The 25,573-nt window shown below is 45.1% G+C and overlaps 1 protein-coding gene across 5 annotated transcripts in view; it reads right to left on the bottom strand.

The window, feature by feature from the left end:
• Window positions 1-25,573, bottom strand: part of SESTD1 (SEC14 and spectrin domain containing 1) — a 1,198,983-nt gene that overhangs the window by 631,083 nt on the left and 542,327 nt on the right. For 4 of the 5 annotated variants that reach the window (XM_069616097.1, XM_069616095.1, XM_069616098.1 and 1 more), the window contains one exon: window positions 21,147-21,358. In XM_069616097.1, the coding sequence (XP_069472198.1) occupies window positions 21,147-21,358 (212 nt within the window). The remainder of the gene's footprint in view (window positions 1-21,146; window positions 21,359-25,573) is intronic. The other variant, XM_069616099.1, reaches the window with a different exon arrangement.

The following is a 25,573-nucleotide window of genomic DNA, read 5'->3' as shown; positions in this document are numbered from 1 at the left end:
CAATGTTCTCTCCGTTGGGGAGGTGGCATTCTGGAAGAATGTAGGTAAGATGATAGTTGCATTCTTGTGGAATTCAGATGGCACTTTCAGCATAAAGTGAAGATTGGTGGAGAGGATTGCTTTGTCCTTTGCAAATAGGAGGTACGGAGGGTCCACCACTAAGGCCTGTAGTTCAGAGACTCGTCTGGAGGACGTAATGGCGATCAGGAAAGCCACTGTCCAGGTACAAATTTGATGTGTACCGAAGAGCGGTTCAAAAGGGGTTTCTAGGACCAGATTTAAGCTCCAAACCGGAGGAAGTCTTATCGTTGGTGGAAAAACACAAAGAAGCCCCTTTAGGAAGTGCTTGAGCAGACTGTTGCTCTAGAGAGGAGGTTTTACTCTTTCTGGTGAACCTGGAGATTACTGCCAGGTGTACTTTTATAGAGGAGATCGCAAGACCTTCCTTTGCCAGCTTCAGTAGATAAGGAAGAACCTGTTGAGGTCATATGGCTAGTGGTTAAAGGTTGGACTGCTGCAAACACTGAGTTGTTAGGGGAAGGTGCCCTAGCTGCCGCTAGTATGCAATGGCATTCCGCGGGATGTCTAGGTGGCCCGAATTCGGCGTGATCAGGAGCCACCCTGTCAGCTTGAGGGAGGCCTGGGTCGTGATGCAGAGTTGCACCTTCTGTGACAGGGGGTCGGTGTGAGACCCCAGATGTATTGGGTTGTCCACCGATAGCTGAAGGAGATCCGAGAACCAGGTTTGTCTGGCTCAGTAAGGTGCCACCAGGATTATCTTGCAATGGTATCTGCGGATCATCCGGACTGTCTTCCTGATCAGCGGGAATGGAAGGAACACATATGCAAAGATGCCGCTCCATGGGAATGAGAATGCGTCCCCCTGTGAGCTCGGGTGTGGTAACCGGCTTGCAAATTCTTTGCATTGTTTGTTGCATCTTGTGGCGAAGAGGTCCAGAGGAGGCTAGCCCCACGCTGAGCAGATCTTGTTTGTTTGGTTGTCGTGAAGGCGCCATTCGTGCGACTGCGTACAGTCCGTGTTGGTTGTGTAACCCCGGAATGCTTGCAAAGCAATGTTGTGAATGGACCAGTGCCAAATGGTTTGAGCTTCCTGAAACAAGGTGTTTGACCTGGTTCCTCCCTGCTTGTACAGGTAAAACATTGTGGTGGTATTGTCCGTGAGGATCCACACTAGATTTTTTGATCAGTGGAAGGAAAGACTTTAGAGTCCAATGGACCACTCGCAGTTCCATGTCATTTATGTGTAGGGTTGATTATTCAGGAGACCACAGGCCTTTGATCTGGTGTTTGACTAGGTGAGCTCCTCAACACGCCAAGGAGGCATCAGTCACGATTGTGAGTCGGTTCTACTAGTGGCATCTTTTGAGACGTTGTCGAGGACCGGCCACCATTTCAGTGACTTTAAGAGTGTAGGGGTGATGGTTATCTTGTCTCCTAAGGAACCTTGTGTCTGTGACCATTCGGTAGCTTGAAATCACTATACCAAACGCATGTGTATCCTGCAAATGGGTATTAGTGGAATGCAGGACGACATGGTCCCTAGTACAGCCATGTATTTGTGCAGTGATTTGTTTATTTGGGATGAAAGAGCATGCCATGCTTATTAATTTTTGCACTCTATCAGCTGAGGGTCTGACGAGGCCCTGTTCTGTGAAAAATTGTGTGCCAAGTTACACCAAACATTTCAATGGCACTACGCAAGATATGGCATAGTTGATTGCAAATCCCAATTGGTGGAGTAAGGTTTCTGTCCATCTCAGCGAAGTCACTTTTTTTAATGTTTTGGGCGTCGGACCAACCTGTCGTCTAGATGTGGTGGCCCTGTTTTCTGAGAAAAGCTGCCACTAGTGCTAGGAATTTGGTGAAAGACCTAAGGGGCTGATTTGAAGCCGAATGGAAGGAATCAGAACTGAACTTGAATCTGAGATACTGCGAGTGTCTCGAATGTATTGGGATGTGAAAGTATGCGTCTTTCAGGTCTAAAGGCGTTAGATGTACGTTAGGCTGTACAGCCTTTATGACATCTTGCAATGGGACCATTTTGAACTATTGTTTGTTGATGTTTTTGTTTAATTTTCTTAAGTTCAGGATTGGACGCCACTTCCCATCTGGCTTCTTTACTACAAAGTACCTTGAGGATACTCTTTTTCCCCTCAATGAAGGTGGAACTCTTTCTATTGGCCATTTTATTTTACATTTGACGCACTTCTTGTTGGAGAATTTGAAGGTGCGGATGTGACACAGTTCCGGGAGGTAAGGGTTTCTGTGTTCGTTTGAATTCCAACAGATGACAGTGTTGGATGGCATTTAGCACCAATCTGTCCTTTGTAATGGCTCGCCACGTGTTGAAATCCTCCCACTGGTGTGCCTTTCAGGCAGTCATTGCTGGGCTTTGTTCTGCTTACCTCTCTGCGAGGTGGCTGATTCGTGTTCGCATTGTGCTTGGCGGTAATCCCTGCTGCGTTGGGAGGACTAGTAGTTCCTTCTACATGCCTGGGAGTAGTAGCCGGATCTTCCGTAGTTCTTGTTGTCCCTTGCGGAAGTCAACCTGGCTTGACCTGAGGCACCCTGAAAGGGACGAAAAAAACCTTCTGCCCAGCAAGGCAGTTAATGATCTAGCAGTATAGGAGTCTGCAGTCATTGCCTTAGGGGCCTCATCGATTTTGTGACCAAAAACGCTCTCTCCCTCGAATGGCATGTCAACGACTTTATGTTGCACCTCCTGCCTAAAGACTATGCAGCATAGCCATCCTTGTCCTCTCAGGACGACCCCATTACCAATTTGCTTGAAACCCGTCTCTGCGAGATCCACTGCAAAGTTGACACTGGTTTGAGGCCTCCTCTCCCTCACGTACAAGGGTCATGGCCTCCTTTCGCTGTTGCTCTGGCAAATGCTCTATATGGAAGCAAACCAGTGCCACATTTTGCGTTTATAGTGAGACACTATCGCCAGGGTATTGGCCACGCTTTAACTGTCATTGCCCCGATGATAACTTTCTTGCTGAACGCATCAACGTCGTCTGGTAGAGATGGCTGTGCTGGACTACCTTGCGTTTCCTGGTCTGGGTCATCTGTAACCCAGATATCATCTTGGTGAGGAGAGTTGGAAGAGGTGGAAAAGCTGGTGTCCCTTGGACCTGTGCCCTGATCTGTATACATTAGCTCTCCTTCATGTGTGCCTATTAGCGGGCTCTTTGTGGAGCTGGAGGCCTGGATGGAGATTGCGACCTGTGTGCCGAACGTGAACGTCTGGCGTGGTCCCTGGACGAGTACCCCCGATCTCTTCTTTGTACTGCTTGCTGACCTAGTGTTACCTGGTCTTTCCTGTACTGATGGATCCCATGGGGCTGAGGAGTTTTGAGCCTAGCATTGAGTTGCCCTTGTAGACTTTGCAGAGATTGTGATTTTTTTTTTTATTATTTTTTATAGTTAAAAACAAAACCTTTACAAATAGCATATATAATAAAAAGAAAAAGACAACATATACATTCATAAAATCAAATTCAACATCACAACAACAGAATTTAACAGGATATCGAATTACATCCATCAGCACCTATCTGCAATACTTCACAAACCCACTTCCATCATAGGTTCATGTAACAGAGAAAACAGCAACAGTATTGATCAAATTTGACATCAACAAACAGCAAACAGTAGGAAGATATGAAAAGAAAGAAATCCATCAACACTTACAGTATTTCAAGACCCATCATTAAATTCATATATTGGTTAAAAGAAAAGGCAAACAATTTCAATGACAGTATCTTACTTATAATTCTGATCGTCTTCATAACTCGTCCTAATCAGTAATTCATTTATGTAATCAGGTATCTCAAAAATATTATGTGACTAACAATTCTTACTAATAAAAACATCATCAAAAGAAATAGTATATTGTGGAAGCAAGATTCATGCATGGCATAGCTTACAGTAGCGTAGTCATACCAATCTATATTAACGCATCAACCTCATTAGAATCCCGACCAGAGATATTTAAAGACTTTTCAGTCAATTTGTCTTCTAAAATCAACAGATAATTCGTTAGACTAAGGATAAGAGTTTGGCTCATTCCCCACATACAGCTTCGCCATAGACTCTCTCTACTTAGATCTAAATCTGAGTAGAGATGTTCAGCAAACATTTGTTTTCTTTCAACTTCAAAATACAAACAATACACAGTTAGGTGTTTTAAAGACTCTAAGTAATAATAATTTCACAGAATCTACATTGACCAAAGTTAGGCTTATTTTTATGCTGATACCAGGTCATCAATTTTTCATTCGTTTGTAACTGGTTTAAACGGAATCTCAAATATAATTTCATAGCTAAATTGCATGGAACATTTCTTGATACTTGGGAAGATATCCCCACTGCCTAGTAAATTTTGCGTATTCATAGTATGACTTATATTTATTGATCTTCTCCACTAGTAGGCACCAATAGTAACGGCAAAATGTAAGTTTACTTGAAGGTAACCCAATTACCAGGTCATCATGTTTGATCATAGTACAAGATAGTATATCCTCCATTTTATTTCTAAATTTCAGAAAAGAAGGAGGATGTCCTTTCGTAACCATAATCGCTATGTCCTCGTAAAGAGAATCTTTAGGTGGAGTTAACATTTTACCATAATTTGAAAGCGATTGCCAGTGCCATTTAACAGATAGTGGTAATAGGCCCAACTCATGGCAGATAATTGCATTAGGCGTAGATCAGGGCAAACCCAATACATTTTTCCAGATTTTGCCCTGAATTACATCTAAGATCCCCTCTAGTTCATGAAGACATATATCTATGGCATAAAGTAGAATAGGCTCAATTTTTTGTAACTTAAATTTAAGAATTGGGAGCAATGAGAATTTCCCCAGTCATTGATGTATTAACTTCATCTGTGAAGTAAGCGGTTTGGCTTTATTATTCAGGATCATCCTCCAGCTATCAAGAGAGTATGTACTAGATAGATGGTAGCCTAGCTAACACATGGAAGGTGACAGAGGAATAGAATTAACATTAAGACACCATCTTTTCCGTCCTTCTGCAAAGATAATTAAGGATTTTTCAGCGTTTACCTGTAGATTATGTTTACTTGCATATGAATGAAATAAAGTCAGCTTGGTCTGAAGCCCAAAAGGGTTCCGATCAAAAAATAATAAGTCGTCCGCAAAATTTAACCAAGTAATAAGGATCCTAGTTTGGCAGGGAAGATAATGGCATCCTTCCATTCTTCATCTAGATATAATAAATATAGATTAAACAGGACTGCAGCAAGATTGCAGCCCTGTTTTAGTCCCATTTCAGTGGGGATGGGTTCAGTAAGGACACCAGCTTTTGTCAGCTGTATTCGATAAGTGGTTTGTTTGTGTAAAGCAGCAATTGTCACAACAATTTGTGCTGAGAATCCATATTTAAGCAGTTTTGCCCACAATAATGCTCTTATAACTGAATCGAAAGCAGCCGTAAGATCAAGGGCTGCCATATAAATGGGCCCTGCAATGGAGGACCTAGTAAGCTGATGTAAATGGGCAATTATAGTTGCATTTAATTGGCAGCCCATATGGCGACTAAATCCTATTTGAAATTTCGGCAATAGATTGTAATTGTTTATATGTTTCTGGAAAGATTGTAACAAAAGACCAGTGAAAATCTTTGCAGAGGAATCCATAAGTGCAATCGGCCTAAAATTAGATGGCTCATTCATGGGACCCTTCTTATAGACCGGTATGATAATAGCCGGACACCAGGATCTAGGAATACTTCCTACATAATGAATAGAATCAAATTTGATTTTAAGGATCAAGGCCCACAATTCCGGATTAAGTTTGATCAGACATGGAAGGATACCATCGGGCCCTGGTGCTCTTGAGCCTTTCGATTTAATAATGGCAATGCGTATGTCCTCACTTATCCAAAGACAGACCGCAGGTATAGGACCAATAAAATTTGTTTGAGAATTTAAGGACAAACCATGTGGCATAGCAAACTTGGATTTGATGTAATTAACCCATGTAACAGCAGAAATGGCTGGTTCTTCTATGGTCACAGAAATTCCAATCAGAGTACGAATTGTGCCCCAAACCTGTCTAGTATCATTCTTTAATAATAGGGCAATAAGGTTCTGGTTATCAGTATAAGCAAGCTCATACTTTAACATTTTTATTTGTCTCATATGTCAGAGTAATATTTGATTTTAAAACATGATACTCATTAGGGTTACGTTCACGTAAGCAGAGTTTTCGAATCTGATACTGTTTATCTTTTCGTAAATTCACCACCTTACTATTATAAATGTGCCGATGATTGGGAGGAACACTAGTTTTCAGTGTGGTCATAATATGCATTACATGAACAGCAATTCTTGTTATATTCTGCATTTCGGCAACAACACAAGACATTCCTCCTTGATTCGCATCCAAATTAAGTAATCAGTCCTCTTGCACATTGGATATAACTTTCTTACATCTTTTTGAGGTCCATTTAATAGACAAGCGGGATCGATCAAATTCTATGGCAGATAGAATCGGGACCATATCAAGGGTACCAATTTTCTGTCTCAGTTGACATTTCAAGGCAAAATTATCCCCAAACGTTAAATTACAAATTGATACCGGTTCAATAGACCTCAACAACACTGTGGAAACAAACATATAGTTCATCATCGAGGTCCAAGAACCTCTAGCTGAGGTGTAATGATATGGTCCTATTTCAACAGGGACCATTTGGATATCCCATATCAAGAAGTATTCCAACCACTTTTTAGCATTCAAATTAGATTTCTTGTTCTGGCCATTTTGGGAATGTTTCCCATATTTATCTAAACATAAGCAAGTGGAGTTAAAATCCCCCCGATTATGACATTTAAACTTGGGTTATAAAGCAAAGTTTGTTCAAGAATGAGGTTCAATTGGTTTGTAATATTTTCAAAGGAAGTCTTAACACTATTCCAATAAAAATTAATTACAAAAAACCTTTGACATTGCACACCATTATATATTATCTCAACCACAAACGGCGCATCGTCAGCCCACCTCACAGAGGACTCCAATCTTAAATTTTTATCAATTAGGATAGCAAGTCCACCAGCAGGTCGGCCTAAAGACCCCCTTATAGCGGGCTTCTGATGAATATAAACACCATCCAACTCTAAATCGCCCAGTGCCACAGTTTCTTGGATCAAACAGATCCCTGGACGCATTAAATTATCAAGCGATGAGATCCATGACCTCAAATTGGAACTACCACAAAAGTTCCATGACAAGATGGTCAAACCCTTTATTTCATCCTGTTTATCCATCATCCTCGGCATTGGGGTTGGATTAGAAGGGCCAATACCCATCATTCTTGAGAAAGAAGCAGCAAAATTCATAAATTGTTTCAGCAAATCCTCATTAATGGATGGTTGGCTTCCAGAATGAATTAGGGCTTGAGGAGGTTCTGGCGGAGTCGCAATACAAATTTCCGCCAGTTTGTCTGAGCTAAATAGACATGGGAATAAGCCCAATAGTTCCAAGTCATCACGCTATGCCCTAATTAGTCTTGTGATGATATGTGAATGGTAACCGCAAATCATCCGAGTCTGATTGCTATGTGATAGACGTACCCAATCAATATCATCACTTCTAATAGTACGCAAGGCTGGAATTGCCTGAAATGCCTTAAGCATTGCAGAGCGATTCAGACTCACTTTCGAGGTAGTTGGAGTTTTGGTTTCCCAGACCATTATAGATGGCATGTCAGGGGTTAAAATCATTACCTCAGTTTTAGGCATAGGCTCGAGTGAGACTCATAGATGCGGGAGTGAGAATCAGAGTTAGATCTTTCAACAACAATATTTGGCTCACTACTACGATTAGTATTTTGTGATTCCACAATGGAGCCTTCTTCATTGAGCGACTGAATTAAAGGTCCTTTCGCCGCACTATTGGGTGACATTCCCTGAATACTGGGCTTTTTACTAGATTCACACTCCTGATTAATATGTGACTTTAGGACCTTTGCATTAGGTTTCCCTAATTTTGGTTTATTCACCAAAGTGTTATTCAGAGGTTTAGTAGGACCAGCAAATCTGATTTTATTAGATGCCTTTTTTATATAAAAGCCGGATAAAAATTTAACAGATCAGTTTGTTTTTGTTTACCGGCACATAGGAGTTCATCATTCATAGATTCTCTGGTCCCTTTCCCAGAGTTTTTTGTCCAGCAACTAAAGTATCTAAAGAGTTTTGGATGGCATCAGTATTCAGAAGAGCTCTAGACTCTTGGTTAAGTTGCTGGAAATCAATCTTCTCATCTTCTACCGTAGTATTTTTTGCATCTACTTTTAGTGCGTCTAAGGTTTCCTTTGGTGTATTTTGTTTTTTCATAATCTTTAAATTTTTCGCTTGTTGGACCTTACGTTTAGTGAGTCTAACCATAAGTCTTTTTTGTTTCCTGGTTAATACTGGTTCATAGACCGGAACCTCAGCATTCTTTTCCTTTGCTACTTCATCCGAGTTATGATTTTTCTGTATTTCATCATCCAGGTCAATTAAGTTGGTTAGAGCCGAGGGGCTATCTGGATGCTCCTCAATAGTTCCACAGGCCACATGTGATGGTGGGTCAAACGTATCATGGGCGTTTTGATGCTTACATCCTGCTAGCTGTGTAGTGGCTATGTTATTTGTTATACCCAGAAGAATCTGTTGGATTGCAGCAGCATTCGCTGATACCATCTTTGTCAACAGATCTGTTGATTGAGATCGTTCAGCTTCTTCTTTACTGTCATCAGTAGCAGTAACAGCCGTGAACGTTGTCATAGGTTTGAGTGCCATTCTTGGCTCAACTAGTGTTCGAGTGTCTCGATCAATCATTAGCGTACTCGCCCTTTGTTTCCCAATCTTCAAAGCTGCAATAGCATCACAAGTAAATAGGAGACCTTCTATCCTATTAACCTTGGCTAAAACCTCCATTAACAAATTATTGGAATAGTTAATTTGCGAGTGTGTCTGTTTGTGTTCTTTATCAAGGAGGTTTAGAATCCTAGTCAAGACCGGAAAAATCTACTCCAAGAGCAGAGGTCTCCAGCAGATTCCGTTCCGCTTCAACCTCGAGTTCAGTGAGACTCGGTCGGTGGTCAGCAGGAAAAATAGTAATCTCGGGTTCAGAAACAGTGCAAGCACCATCAAAATTAGGGCTATTACGAATTTGCGATGGCGAACTAGTCTCTAGATTTTGAAACCCCCTCGTGGACTCATTCTTCTTAGGATGTTCATTTAAGGGCAAATATGCGGGTTCCTGAGCTTGATTTTTTACCAAATTATGGTCAGTATACACATGGACGTCTTCCATGCAATATCTACTCAATTTCACCGGAGTAGAAGGACCGCTAGAAAAGCGCATCCTTTTATCTAAGAGTGCCTCTATAGCCGGGGCAATTATGGAGACATCAGAGAATCTGGGCTTAGTTGTAATAATATCCATTTTAGTTAGTAATTCTCCATATACAGGTGTCTCTAAACACCCATGCCCGGCAACATTACCTTTATCCTGATTCATGTCTTTGAGCTTATAGGTCTCGGGTACAATTAAAAATTCGATTTTGACATTAGCCTCAATCGGTAGCATTGTAATGGTAGCCTCATTAACAGTGGCTACCTCCTGTTGTGATAGATGTCTGCTAGAGTCAGCTTGCATTTCAGCGCACACTGACGTTCCAACATCATTGGAAAAGTTAATTTCATTGTTCACTAGTAGGCTAGCATCTTCCGACATAGTGTGACTTAATAGTGAAGCATTAATCATATCAGCTGTTATAGCGTGGATCTTACGTCTACTACGAAGCCCATTCACCATTTTATGTACCCAATATTTACACCTCATACTCAAAAAACTCTTAAATCGGGTAACCGATAAATACCGTTCGGGAATCCTGCACCCCTCACCGCGCACCGTGAACAGTCAACAGTACTTCAAGTACTTCCACGGTGCGAGTGCGCAGGCTGCTGGGAATTTATAGTATCAAAGCGTAGACGCCCATGAGGCGGGATCACAACAATTCAACAATTGAGTCCTTCAAGGAAACAAACAGGTTTTAGAAGTTGGATAATTAGCGCCAACGTTTCCTGGATACAAACGTGCACAACGTACATGCCGTGCACAGCGTACTCGTAGCAATCACCTTTGTTTCTTTCCAGGGGCCAGGCAAACAAGGAGTGTTACCAGAAAAGACGTCCTCTCAGTGGCGGTTCGTGAGCACTTGTAAATTCTATTCAGAGATGTTAATTCACACAGTCCTCTGTAAACTCTCAGCCGATGTGCCGTGACAGTCAACAGTACTTCAAGTACTTCCACGGTGCGCCTGAATTTATAAGAGGGTATATGTTGGTGTCATATCTCCTGTTCCCGATGGTGTAGAGGGAAACCAAAGGGGTACACTCTGTAGTCTTACTGGTCTTCCTTCCCCTCTTGATTGGAGCTGAATGGAAGATCTGTCCTGTGCATGGGGTTGGATCATGCAGTCTTCGGAATCCGAATCCATGACCCTTCCTAGGAAGTTCAAAGTCAGATCTTACCTCATGTTGGAGGATTTCATCAGGCATGATTTCGGTGTATTTTATGGGTGACAATCCTAGAGGGAGTTGCCTGGGCTCTGTTGGTTCCCCCGTTGGAGTTCTCAGTATTCCTTTACCAAAGGATAGTATATTTTCCTCTTGTAGCTGTAGGATAGGTTGTGTGGCTTGAGCCGTGGTAGAACTCGTAGATGGGGGTTGGAGGGTGTGAACTACTGCTTCACTCCCAGGAGATTTTCCTTTTTTTGTCGTTGAGTGGGTCTTTGACGACTGATGTCCCGATTTCATCATTGGAGTATGAACCGTCGACGATTTCGATGTCGGAGGATGTCTTGTGGATGACTCTTGTCCAGTTGAGGATCTATGTCCTCCTCTAGAAGTACGAGACTGACTATTGTTGTTTCTTCTTGGTCTTATGCTTCCCCTTCGTCGGATAGGATGTTCTAGACGGATGGGAGGTCGACTTTGTTGACACGCGTGAGCCCTTATCTGTCTGTTATGACGATCGTACTTACACCGACGAGATTTTCGACCACTGTTTAGACGTGGACCGGGAGCCTTTGCTTAAAACCGGTTTCTTTTTAGTAGGAGACTGGGGTTGTGAAGCAGTCCTATCCTGGCTTGTCAACGATTTAGGCTCACCTGTTTTTTAGTTTTTTCGTAGGTCTTAATTCCAACCTCAACCTGTGGCTTGATGGCGAACGCCTATCAGAGGGGGTGATAGCTCTCCCACTCCTTGACGAGCCCACCTCCGATGCCAGGCATGCCCCTTCATTTAGCCAACAAATCAGTCGACACTTCCTGTCTTTGTGGGTTTTCTAAGAGAAACCCTGACAGATTTCACATTCTTCAGAGGAATGGTTAGTGTATATGCAGTCTACATGCCAGTCACCTTGATAGACTTTTTTAGGATGTACGTCCCACAGGGCCTGAACAAGGATGTTTTGGCCCAATGGTCTCCATGTTCGTAGTGGACACTGTAGAAGAGTCGTCGGTTGCTCCGGTTTGAATGTAGTGTGAAAAAATATATTTTTTGCGTGTAAAGATAATTTCTTCTTGAAGAGAAGAACTCGAAGAATCCCACCAGCTAGAAAGACGGTTGAAATCCGAGGGGAAGCTGTTGGGGCGAAACGTCCTATTGGTGGGGACCAAAACCACCCACGCCGACGTTGATGGGACACTTAAGCTGTCAAAGGTTTTCCATAGGAAAAGTACTAAATCAAAGTAACAGGGGATTCCCAGCCCGACAAGAGGGAATATTCACAGCATGTGAATCCATGAAATATCCAATGCTGGAGAAGTTGATGGTGCAGTTGATTCAAATAATAAGGATGTGAAATAACATTTATTGAATTCTTTACTGCTAGGGGTTAAACCCCCACTGCTTAGCTCATTTTGGTATTTAGGTATGTTCACATTAACATATTTGCAAATTACTTGCATGAAAGGGAGTGTTTAAGGAATGGGATACCATTATTATTATTTGAAGCAACAAGAATTGATGCCCCATACAGACAGCATAGCAGTCAAAGAGGTAAATGCCAGAAGTCCTCGGAGTGTGTTTTTCACTACTGCAAGTTTTCTCCATGTAAAATATTTTTAAAACATACTGCTGGCGTGAGACCAAAAAAATAATTCCACCGGCTTTCCCCCTGAAGTACACCCAGGACCATGTTTGTAACCACCCTGACAACATAAGCAAATGATGCATAATGGGATTAACATAATAAACCTGATCAGAGATTTACCGTTTCAGAATCTGCTTTGTCACGTAGAGCACTAAAGTATTTGTCTAATTTTCTTTCCAAAAGTAGATTAACTGGGCTTTTGCCATATATTTCTCATAATAGTAATGCCAGCATCGGATTGTTGCGACGTTCACCTCTCATCACTTCTTCCCAGTGGGGAGCCCCTTTCCGTGAGGGTAGGGAGGTTAGGCCACTACACAATAGTCCCCCATATGGGTGGTATAATGCGGGAGGAACTCACCATCTGGTGACAAGTAAGACCACCTAGGGTATAGACTCTCAGTGGACGTCACCGTCCCACCCAAACATTCTCTGCCCCCCCACCTTCCATCACAAACCCCTTTTCTTGATGATAAACATATGTACTATTGTAATACCTTCAGTACAGGCCAGGTAGAAAAGACTAGGACGGGGAAGATCACAGAAGATGTGAAAAGTACTGGTCAGGCAAGTACTGGTATGAGGTGGCCCAGAGGAGGCATAAAGATGCAAATGTCAAAAGGAACAAAGGACTTTCTGCAGGGGAGGAGCCTGCAACGAAGTGTAAGAAGAGAAAGGACTATACAAACTGCCAAGCCCAGCCGTGGAGTAGGGAGAGGCGAGGAAGCTGTCAAACGCCGGAGTCCAGAAGCATCAAAGACCAGAGACTGGAGGACATGAGCGGGAAGCGGAGAGCGTCTCCAGAGGAACTGACAGCAGCAGATCCAAGGACCGGCGGAAGAAGGCGAGGCAGTGGCGTGACCTCCCACAGGGGGTGTACCGTGTGGTGCAACAATGATGCTGAGACTGCAGGGAGCAGACAGATGCGGAAATGCCTCGAAACCGCAGCGAAACCACTGAAGCCTGCAGGAAACCAGGAAAAGACTGACATCAGTCCCTGGAAGAACCAGCGCCATGCAAGCAGCTTCCAACCAGAGACGCAGACGGGGTAGGGCCGGAGCGGGTAAGGCACACCCAAAATCTGTAAATGCCCTCTCAGTAGAACTGAGTGCACAATTACATATGTTAATGCCACTGTGGTGGGCCCAAAGTACATATACTTCAGACCCCACTTGTTAATCAATGCTGGCTACGCCGCTGATTCCAACAGCTAACCGGAGGCACGGGCGGACCGGTGGGTACAAGGGACGGGTCAAGGTGTCCCAGCTTCCAGCCATCAATGTGGCAGAGTCGGAAAATGGGCCAAGAAGGGTCAGGACTCTATAACGAACAGAGTGCATCTCTCTGGGGAGAGAGAAACCAATGATCACCAGAGAAGGGTCGGGACCCTATCACGAATAGAGTGCATCTGAGGAATACTTGCTCGTCTCAGTGGAGACAGCGAAACCACTGACCACCAGAGAAGGGTCCGGGACCCTAAGATAGTTGAAAGAAGTATTAAAGGAGAATGTCCGAAGCCCAGTGGCCACAGTAAGACCACTGAATAAGGGTCAGGAACGCAAACCAAAGTGCAGTACAGCATAAGGAAAACATTCCCCAATTCACTGACCAGAGGGATGTCACTGAAACTCAAAGAAAGAGTTGGGGCACTGTAAGAGCCTCGGAGCAGAGGACAACAGAACTGCCGAGCTAGCAGGAGTTAAGAACATTACAAGTTATATTCCCCTTGGTCCAAAGTGTGCAGACACTGTGATACATCCATACAGAACAGGAGAATGGAGGCATTCTCCTGGTAAAGAATGTGAAAGCTGAACTAAAATAGGCTTGGACCTTTTTGTAAACAGAACACTTCTAAGAGCACCAGAAGGGAGGCATTCTCCTGGTTGAAGATCTTTTGACATTCTCTTGGACTTTTAATTACGCCAAATACCAGGAGAAGGGAGTCATTCTCCTGGTGGAAGGCTTCACTTTATTCAGCATTCTTAGGTTTAAGTGTAAGCGATAGAAGTAGGATTTTGGACAAGGACAGTGAATATTATTTGGCAGACATTCTGACACTACCTTAGTTTTAGGTTGAGACAGGGCAAAACCTCAGAGTTAGGAATGACATGTATTACTCACCGTAATAGCATTTCTGATGATTGTATCTGCTTAGATTTACATGCTGTGCACATGGTCCAACATCCAGTGGTAACCGCAGAGTATTGCATCTCGTCTTACGGGGATTGAAAGGGGACGTCGGCATAGGCGTTTCTGTAACACTATCCCTATCATGACCTGTAGTGTACCCAAAATCCCTCACGTGCAGAGGTCCCTCCGATTGTATTTTTTCTGCCATGACATGAGGGAGCCCAAGGCTATTGTCAGCGAATACATAAAGAGATAAAGTAGTAAGACGTCTATGTTCCTTCCACCGGAGCGGGGAGACAGGGTGGGCGCATGTGAATCTAAGTAGATACAATCATCAGAAATGCTATTACGCTGAGTAATGCATGTCTTCAGATGCTTGTTAATCTGCTTAGAATCACATGCTGTGCATAGACTAGCAAGTAGTACCCTGAGTTGGAGGTGGGTTATGAGAAGGAACAGTAATGAAAAGAGGTCTTAATACTGCTTGTCCCACCTGAGAATCAGATCTAGAATGAGTGTCTAGGCAATAGTGTTTTGTAAAGGTGTGTACATAACTCCAGGTTGCCGCTTTGCAAATGGACTCCAGGGGAACATTTGCAATGAATGCTGAATACTATGGAAGCCCCAGTGCCCCGAGTAGTGTGCTCTAGGCTTGAAGGGCAGTTCTCTCTTAGCAAGAGTATAACAGTGTGATGCATTTGACAATCCACCTTGAAATAACCGATTTAGAGACAGGATCCCCTTCTCTACCATCTGCCACTGAAACGAAAAACTGGTTTGTCTTCCTCAGTGGTTTCGCTCTTTCCAGGTAAAACATGACTGCCATGCGCACATCTGGTGTGTTTAGGCTTCTTTCGACCATGCTAGTGGGATTCTGGAAGAAAGTGGGTAGTTCGATTGATTGGTTCACATGGATTAATTTAGGCGCAAACCTGGGATGAGTGTGCAGAACCACCTTATCCATGTGGACTGTAACTAAACGGTCTAGAACTGAAAGGCCCTGTAGTTCGCAACCCTTCTAATAGAAGTGATAGCCACTAGGAAGGCCGTCTTATAAGTCAGGTCTTTTAGACTTGCTTTATGCATTAGTTCCAAAGGAGATCCCAGGAGTCTGGTCAAAACCACATTTAGATTCCATACAGGAGCTGGGTTAGAAATGGGGGAGTGAATTCTCTTAACCCCTTCCATAAAAGCCTTAATAACAGGTATTTTCCACCACAACACTTTCTGTTGCGACATAGTGTAGGCTGACAGAGCAGCTAGATGAACCTTTAGGGAATTAAAAACCAAACCAGAGTCTGACAAATGAGTTAGGTACAACACAATTTGGGTAGGCGAGCAGTCAATGGGATTGACGTCCTTGGTTTTACACCAGATGACAAAGCTTACTGACAACACTTACTGGAATAGCAATAACAAGTGTCATGTTTTCTAGCCTCCCTGAGTATGTCCATACATCTCTGAGGGAGTTGAAGGTGTCCAAACTCTATGACCTCAGGAGCCAGTCGGCTAAGTTCAGAGTTTGCAGGCATGGGTGTAGTGTCTTCCCTCTGTCCTGAGACAACATGTTGTACAGGCAGGGTAGTCTCACACGGACGGGAGAGGGACATTTCCAATAGATGAGCGAACCAGGGTTGGCGGGCCCACATGGGGGCCACCAAAATCATGCTAACTGGTTCCTGGTGCATCTTGTGCACTATCTTGTTGAGTTGGGGAGTTGGGGGGGTGGGGCGGAGCATAGACAAATTTCCCTGACCAGGTTATCCAGAGTCCGTTCCCCTTGGAGCAGTTCTGGGGGTACCTGGAGGCGTAGTCTTGGCATTGGCCGTTCTCCTGAGTTGCAAACAGCTCGATCTCTGGGAAGCCCCATTTTGCGAAGACGTTGGAGACAATGTCTTCATGCAGACGCCATTTGTATTCTACAAGCAGTGGGAAATCTCTGCTGAGCACGTCCGCTAGAAGATGGAGTTCTCCTGGAACGTGTTGGGACACCAGGAACATCCTGTATTTGAGAGCCCACATCCAAATGTTCTGGGACAGCTTGCATAGCGCCCTGGAGAGTGTGTGCCCCCCTGTTTGTTTAGGTAATACATGTCTGTGGTGCTGTCCGTCAGCTGTGTCTGAAAGGCCTTCAGTGCTTTGAATACTGCTAGCAGTTCTAACAGATTTATATGGTTGGATGCTACTTGTGGGGACCACACTCCATGCACTCTCTGCTGAAGCAGGTGAGCCCTCCACCCCGTGAGAGATGCGTCTGTCATGAGTGTGGTTTCTACTGCAAGAGTGGTGAAGGTCTTCCCCTTCAAGAGGTTGTCCCTCGACCACCACTGCAGTGAGAGAACGCGGGCTGGCGAGACAACTACCAGATCTTTCCATTGTCCGCTGGCCTGACACCACTAGCTGTTGAGCCACTCTTGCATGGGACGCATGCGCAGCCGCGCGTGGGGAACTAAGTAAATGCATGACGCCATCATACCTAGCAAGCGCATGGCCTTGCGTACCGTTGCTTCCCAACTAGCTATATATTGAGGGATCTGAAAAAGCATGTTCTGAACCAATAGAGCCCCTAGAAATTGCTTGACTTGACTGGGGTCTACGCTGGATTTCTTCTTGTTGATGGAGAATCCCAGACTGAACAGGACATCTATTGTCTTCTGAGTATTCAATAGGCATGTTTCGTAGGAGTCCCCTGTTATGAGCCAGGCGTTGAGGTAAGGGTAAACCGGGACGGAAAGTCCGCACAGGTGTGCTGCCGCTACTGCCAGAACCTTTGTAAACACCCTTGGCGCCGAGGCAATGCCGAAGGGGAGTACTTGATAGTGCCTGTCCTCTAGCATGAACCTTAGATATTTTCTGTGCACTGGCAACATTGAAATATGAAAGTATGCATCTTTCATCTCCATTGTTGCCATGTAATCCCCCTGTTTGAACAGTGGGATTACTTCCTGCAGGGTTACTATACGAAACTTTTGAGGTTTGACAAGTTTGTTCGCTGGGCACAAATCTAACACAGGGAGCATGGTGAGGTCCTTTTTGGGTACAAGGAAGTACACTGAATAAATACCCTTGTTTACCTGAAGAATAGGGACGGCTTCTATGGTGTCCTTTCCCAGATGTACCTCTACTTCTTGTATTAGGATTCACAGATGGTCTGGCGTTGGGCGGTGTGTTCTGGGTGGTCTGAATTGTGGGGGTCGGGCGAATTGCACACAGTACCCGTGGGCGACCATTTTGAGAACCCACTGGTCTGATGTAATCCCTTCCCATGCGTTTGTGCGCCCCCCGACCGGGATGGCATGGGAGGGGACGAGGATCCGTAGGTAATTTCTGACCGGAGGCTGAGGTTCCCCTGGAGTTGGGGCCTCTACCTTTGCCTTTCCAGCGCCACTGACCCCTTGGTGGGTAGATGGCAGGGGTGCTGGATGCTTGTCATGAGTTTGAGGAGTTTCCTGTATTGTACATGTTTTGTGCGGAACAGGATTGGCTTTGAAAGGACCTACAGGGACTCTGGGGGGAGGGTTTATGGATGATTTGCTGAAGGCACTTAAGAGTCTTGTGTTCTTTTTGGCAGTCTCTAGAGCATCGCAGACTGCTTTATCAAAGAGATTTGACTCCTTGATAGGTTTATTAATAAGAGCTGCTTGGGTCTCTGGCTTGAAGCCCGAGTTTCGGAGCCAAGCGTGCCATTTGAGTAGGGTGCCCTGAGCTAGGGATCTTGCTGCTGTCGCTACAGTATCCAGAGTGTTTTTTACTACATTTTGGTTGACCTGCCTGCCCTCGGCCACGATGGCCAGTAATTTGGTTCTTGCGGGTTAAGGCACCTCCTGGAGACCTTCTTGTATAAGGTTCCATTGTGCATCGGCATAACTGCAAGCAACGTAGTGTTTGCTATGTGCGTGGTAAAAGCAGCTGCTGTGGTAATTCACTTACCCAAGGCATACAATCTTTTTGACTCCTTATTGGGAGGTGCCTCTCCCGTAGTAAGGGGTACTCCCGCCCGTTTCTGGGTGGTGGTAACCACTAGGGAGTCGGGGGTGGCGTGGCCTTTAATCTATGTAGGGTCAGAAGGCGATGGCTGAAATAATTTCTCCACCCTTGGATTTACTGCCCTAGTATGGGCTGGTGAGACCAGGGAAGGAGCCAATCTCCTTTTAATGTAAATTAAGGAGAGGTATGGGTTGGCTGGAGGGGGTGGGGGTTTCTGTAAGAATATCCTCCACAAAATCTATGTCCGGTAGGGTCTCGTGGGTGGTGATCTTAAAATAATCTGCTGCCTTTCTTAAGATGTCATTGAATGCCATCTGATCGTCCACTGGAGAAGCCTGGCGGGCCGGAGTGGAGGGAGGGGAATCAAACATAGGATATCCATGTCCTGGTCGTGAGTAGGGAGCGCCCATGGTTCCGTCTCAACCTGGTGAGTGTCTTCCCAGCCTTCTGTGGGATCCGCCTGGTCATTGTAGGAAGGTAGTATCCTCTTCCTAATAAATATGTCCTGATACGTGTCCATCTGGATCTTATCTTCTGGGTGGATAGAAGTGAAACGTTCTTGAGAAGGTGCAACATTTCTAGGAAATTTAGAAGCAGGCCCAAAAGGGAGGGTCGGCCCGAGGTCTCTTGTGGGTAGGTTGCTCTGAAAGTGAGAAACTTTTCCAAACGGTCCATGCACCCTTCAAATTTTTCTTTGGTCCATTTAGATAAACCAGACGGGTACAAAGGTCGAAAATCTTCATTTTCCTCCCTATGGTGCTGAAATGTGTTTACAATAGCACTAGCCAAAGGCTCCTGACTATCCTCGTAGTCCTCTTGAGCATCGGGGTGTTGCGGCGTGTCTAACGACGTGTCCGCGACCCGCTCTTTGCACTGCATTGTGTCTTTACACTTCTCCTTCAGTCCCACTGCCGAAGCAATCCTAGCGTTGCTTTCGGCGAAGTGTGGCGTGCAGTATGACTCGGAGGCCTATCGGTAGATTTTTCACCTACCGGGCGACTAGGAGGCCTAGCAGTAGATTTTTCCCCTACCGGGGGCCTTAGAGGGCATCGGAGCATCAGCTGAGCGTGCTTCGCCAGCCGGACATGTTTTTGAGGAAGCGCCTTTATTTTTTGAAGGCCAAGTCGCAAGATGCTGCTGCGGATGCGGGGAAGGCTGTTGATCTTGAAGATCAGAGGATTTCATCGAAATTTTCAGAGGTCCTGTTGGCTCTTTCACCCGTTTCGGCGGTACCGTCCAAACCGGGATCGGGGTTGTGTGTTTAGTGTGGCTATCTTGTACGCCCTTGTCGCCGGCTGTTTTCCGCACAGTGTGACTCGCGTCAGGCCTAGTGGGGTCGGGGACGAGCATGGCAGACTTAGAGGTGTCCGTCGTGAGGTCTATGGCATCCGACATGGTCACCTGCATAGTACCCAATGGCATCGTACCCCGGTCACTTTCTGCTGGTATGGCGGTGGGGCAAGAAGATCCAGCCCGCGATATGCCGTAGGCGGCCCACCGCTTAACGCGGCACTCCTTGTGCGTTTTAGGTCGAAGGAGTCTACAGGCCGCGCACTGCGCTTCGTCATGGTCAAAGGGGTAGATAATTATTGCACTTATCGTGCTCGTCCAAGGGTATCTGGCCCTGCAAGAGGGGCAGAACCTGAATAGTGCCCTTTCCATAGCGAAAGGTAATAAAGGCAATGACCAGACCTAGAGGGCAAAGAGGGGGAAAGAGGAGAGACATAGCTGAAAGGATATGACCACCCCGACCCCACTCTCCCTACTGTGTAGGCTGGCCAGAGGACCCGGCCACGTGGACGGCTCCGCCACCGGAGTTTAGGTGTCGAAGTCCACCGCAGTCTTATGCGTTGAAAGTCCCTCGTTGTCTTCGGCGTAGCACAGGAAGCACCTTTGAAGTTACTATCAGGGGATAATCAACAAAGTCGATAAACAAGGTATAACAATGTCTCTTATAAAAGAGCTCCGCAATAGGGCGACCAGTGATCTGTGCAGAAAAAACAGAGGGACCTCAGCGCGTGAGGGATTTTGGGTAAACTACACGTCACGGTAGGGATAGTGTTACAGACACACCCTATGCCGATGTCCCCTTTCGGCCCCCGAAAGACAAGATGCAATACTCTGCGGTTACCACTGGATGTCGGACCATATGCACACATGTGATTCTGAGCAGATTAACAAGCATCAGAAAGATAGTTTTCTTTGTGGTATATACAAATAAAAGTTCATAACCAAAACCATGCCACCTCTTGGTTTGTCTCAAACATCTACACCCTTACATAGTCCACTGGCGAAAGACATATGTCTGTGCTGCCTTTTGAGTTGGGGAGGGATTAGACAAACTTTCATTTTGCATATAGGCATAGGTAACCCTTTGACAATATACCCAGAAAATCCTCATCTAATGCTGGTTTGGATTAATAATCTGAATCCAAGGTAGGCTCCAGATCTAATGACAAAGGGGTACCCACAGAAATATTGGAGGCACACACCAGCAGCAGCAGAAGAGCATTGCGAGACACCGGGAGGAAAGAAGTAATCCGCAATGAGGTAAACGTACGTAAACCTGCGAGATACCAACAGCCTTTTCATTTTAACATTTAAAATGTTTCAAGTGCCTTTTAACATATTGCAGACCCAACATATACATTGCTTAAAGTTCTAATAATTTCTTTCACAAGTGCATACATATTTGGAAGAGTCACTAAAGTTTATAAAATGCTGCAGACACGCAGTTCTCAGGATGAAGAGGGTCATAGGGTGCAAAGTAAAAGGCAGTAGTACCAAGAGGAATCTTTGCTTATCCACAAAGGATGCCCAATCTTGGTGCTTACCTGCATTACCTTCTGTTGAATCTCTTCTAGCTGTGTGCGTTTGCTACGTTGCCTACAAACTTCCTGGTAGCGAGTATACTGCTCCCGAAGTGAATCTAGCAGCTTCATGACTTGTGGCTGAGCAAGAAGTTCATCATCCATAGGAGACCATGCAACACCTCCATCGGAGCCATTAAATCGGCGTTGTTGCAACTCCGATAAGAGTTCATGCCCTTTTCACACAAAGATGAAAATACAAAATTAAATTAGGTTTATGCCTCACAGCAATTCAAATACACTATGTTGCTCTTACAACAGGTACCTTGCTCTTTAGAATGAATAACAAGGTTTGGCAAATTAACAAGGCTATGTTGTCTATTTATGAAAAGACAAATATTTGCCCGTTGTGCATCATTGTGTGCATTGAATATATTTTTGTAACAAGCTGTTAAGATGGACTTCCAAAATCAACACCTGGTAGTAGGATTTATGGGGGCTACCCTATTTATTGTAAACTGGGAAGACAGTGAGAGGTTAGCCAAAACCCAATCAAGTTAAGGTATCCAAGTAGTCATGGCTTAGTCACAGTAAAAGCGTGAGTGGTCTAGGACTACATCGAGTCCACACAGAGCAACACTTAACTCAAGTTAGACAGTAAATATATCAATATGCAGTTATTTACTAGGCCTTTCTTTAGACCCTAAGCATATACAAATCAAAGGTAAGTATCGTCAATTGAAACCATTCATAACATATATACACCTTTGTCAATAGGAGAATAGAGTTGCATATGAATCAGTTACCATGCTCAACAGGTGAGTGCTCAGATACAAGGAAAGTAGGTAGAAATGGTCAGAATAAGAACAAGTCCAACCATAAGATGGTATGGGGCCCTGTGCCCAAACGTTAAATGTTCCACTAGATCCATTTCAGGTAAGAGCTTCAGAAATGATGCAGTGGGCACTGGTGGTGCTTTATAAAGTTTTTAAAAGTTAGTTAAGTGTTCACCCCAAGATAGGCAAGTACCGCTCTCTATTTTATTCACACAGTGTGACCTAGGAAAGGATACTTAGCCCAAGTTCGAAGACCAGAAGCCAGGCCAGAGGGAGTTAGGACCATTAGTACTCGGCAAGGGGGAGGTGGGTTGCGCACTCCCAGGCAATGGGGAGTCTCGGAACGCGGGCGTTACCACTTGGTAATCCAGCCACCCTGACCCTCCTCAGGGCTGGAGGCCGCCATCTCCCCTTGCCAGGAAATCAGGTAAGTCTTTCTCCAACCCCACCTGCCCCCATCCAGAGAATTCCCTCCCACCCCCACTTACCTTCTTTTCTGTCCATTTCAAGAGCGGACGTGCTGGGAACATTTCTGTTCCCAGCGCGCCTGCTCCCTATCTGACAGGCCATCATGGAAAGGAAGAAGGGACTACAAGTAGTCCCTTCTTCCGTTCCATGGCAGCTATTTTGTTTGTTAACGTTTTTCCTATTTTTTGATTGGCCGCCATGGAAAGGGAGAAGGGGTCTTTCCATGGTGCTCATTTTGTTTGTCTACTTTTTTCACTTATTTTCAATGGCTGCCATGGAAAAGGAAAACACAGACTTAGTTTCCCCTTCCACCACTGCCCTTCAACATTTTTTTTTCTGTTCTGAAACGCTCTGGAGTTTTAGAACAGAAAAAAAACATGCCTTTAGTACCCCAGTCTAACAGGCCAGGGTACTAATGGCAATAAGCCCCTTGCCTGCGGGCCACTACCACATAAGTTAATGCCACTGGGTCCTTCGTTAAGGCCTGAGCATTGCAAATATGGGCCCCAGGGGCATTACCTTTTACGGTAATGGCCTGCAGGCTTGGGGCTCATTGCCTAAATGTTACCGTATGGAGGACAGGGTGGATATAAACAGGTACGTTAACTTAACCCCGCCACCGCAACTCTATTCTTCCAGATACCACTGTAGGTCTTCCAGAGTCCTTTAGGGACTCTTTTGCGGACACAATCTTCTTTGTTTGGTTCCGGTGAGGAAGGCCCAGGAGTCGCAGGTGCAGGGGTCACTCTCCGTGTCGGGAGACAGTCCCTTTGCTCACCAAACGGTTCCAGTCAGCTTCCAGAAGAAAAAATATCAAGATGTCTGCGGTGCAGACCCCTCAGGATACCTCACAATATTGAAGGATTGTTCCAACGAAGTTCACCATGGCCAGGAGGTGAAAGGTGATTGTACAGCAGCAAACACAGAAGCAGCCCAGCACAGCTAATCTTGGAGTGAGACAGCTGAAATTGCACAGACAGTTGACTTGTGGCATAAGTCAACGATCTGCAAAGTTCCAAAGCTCTGTTTGGAACGATGACTGCTGCAGCAAGGTAGCCCAGGAAAGAGCTGGTCAGTGGATCCAGGGGCACTTCCAAGGCTCCCAAGGTACGGATCCCGGAACAGGGGCGAGGACTGGACTGGTTGTTTTCACTGATCCAAGGGTTGAAGCACCAATGAAGGTCTTCTGAAATCAGGCTGACCAGCAGGGATTCACCAGGCCAATCACTGGAGTCGATGCTGGTCAGTGAGGGGACATCCTGGGTTGTCTTGGTTCTAATGATGACCTGATGAAGTTTCAATAGCCCTCCTTTCATCCAAGATTCAGGTTGGGAGCAAGCCTAAGCCCACCAATGATAAGGATCAGCACCATTCAAACTGCCTGGGGTTGTCCACTCCTGGACAACCACTGGTCATCACATCCGTCCAGCAACAGACCTTTGGGCGACAAACTATGTGTACTGGGCCCAGAACATACCATCCCCCTCCTCTGGCTAACACACACAATGCCCCCTTGCCTGAGAAAGTCACAGCTTTCTCCAAAAAGGTGACAGCGATATAAGGCATTTCCTGACCTGAGAAAGAAGGAAAAAGGCCTAAGAACAATAAGGCCAAAGAACAAGTGAAAAGTCTTGTGGCGCGGCCCTCTTTGGGTGCTAGCCACAGCTACCAACAGCTTGTATTAGGCACATTGTCAAAGTAACCAGAAATCTATTATATTAAAAGTTATAAGGATGCATAGTATCCTAACCACACTGTAAGGTGACTTGTGCAATTGTAAAAATACAAGAATTCATAGAGCCATTGGGCCTCATTATGAGTGTGGCAGTCCGGGAAACAAGGGTGCCGGTAAGCTTATCGGCACCCTTGTTTCCGGACAAAACCAAGTCTGCCTGCTGGGGCCGCTGCGCCTGAAAAGTTGGACCCCAGCCAGGCGAGGTGGCCGTGGTAGGCAGATTCGTCACGGAAGCACCGGCACTGTTAGCAACGGTGCCAGTGCTTCCGTCTCCCCACTCCCATGGAGTCCACTGGGGACTGACACAATCCGGTGCCTGACTTCCCGCAACAAAGGAAAGTCAGGTGCCGGTTTCGGTGTTACAGGGTTGGCGGCAAAACCCAGGTTGCACCGGTGGGTTACCACCAACCTCGTAATAAGGCCAATAGTCTCTCAATACAGACAGTCTTTGCGACTAGCTGTAGTCACCATAAGAATGAGCAAACAGGGAAAAGAAGAAAAGCAGGAGGGTTTACTTAACTCCAAAAAGTCAGGACCGGTTTCAAAACGAGCAAAGATAATGGAGTTTGATAGGAATCTATGGAAGTAAAGGTGCAAAAAGAAAATCTTTCCTAACCCAAGTAATGATTACAACTGTTTCACAGCAACTAAGCTGGATACCAAGGTTAGCAATTCTACGTCAAGACTGGAGGACAGATTTATAATTCTTTAAGGTATAAGCGCAAGCAGTCAGATTTAAGCAAGCACACCTTTACAAAAATTAAATTCAGAACATTGCTGAAATCTTTAAACATTGGCAAAAAACAGTAACAAAAACAGATTGCAAGGATCTCTGGGCATCTGTAGTCCAAAACTAGGAGCCAGCTGATTTCTCCTGCACCCCTTGCTAAGTACCAGCCCTTGAAAAGCCCGTTCCTATCCTCTCTACTCCTCTTTCTTAGCTCATCGAGCAGCAGATAAGTAATTTTCCCTACCTTCTTTTGGCTTTTGTTTGGTTACATCGGAATGTGATTTTAAATTGGTCAGTTTGATGTGAAAGTGTGTGTGCTCGGAGGAACCTTTTATCTAGTACGGCATTGGCCGGCATTCTCCCAAGGCAGCATCAGTGGCATGGGCATCATAGATGGATAAATATTTATTGAGCGCAAACATTATCGAACAAGCCAGTTTCAAGGCACTAAACACAAAGAACCAACAGTTTCCAACACAATTAAAACAGGAATTAAAAATGCACAAAAATAATTCCATTCTCCTTAGTCCCTTCCCTTGTGTGCTTCCCTTCTATACTGCAGGAGCTGGATCCCTGACTTTCAGGATCCTGTGCATTCCCCAGTGCTTTTGCCTGCCATCATCCATCAGATGTTAGTCATAGGCGCCCATTGACCTGTTCTTTGGGAAGGTACCCACTTGTG

The sequence above is a fragment of the Ambystoma mexicanum genome, chromosome 9 (genome assembly GCF_040938575.1).
Source record: "Ambystoma mexicanum isolate Mex_15411 chromosome 9, UKY_AmexF1_1, whole genome shotgun sequence".
Lineage (NCBI taxonomy): Eukaryota > Metazoa > Chordata > Amphibia > Caudata > Ambystomatidae > Ambystoma > Ambystoma mexicanum.
This window is presented reverse-complemented; position numbering and strand designations above follow the sequence as displayed.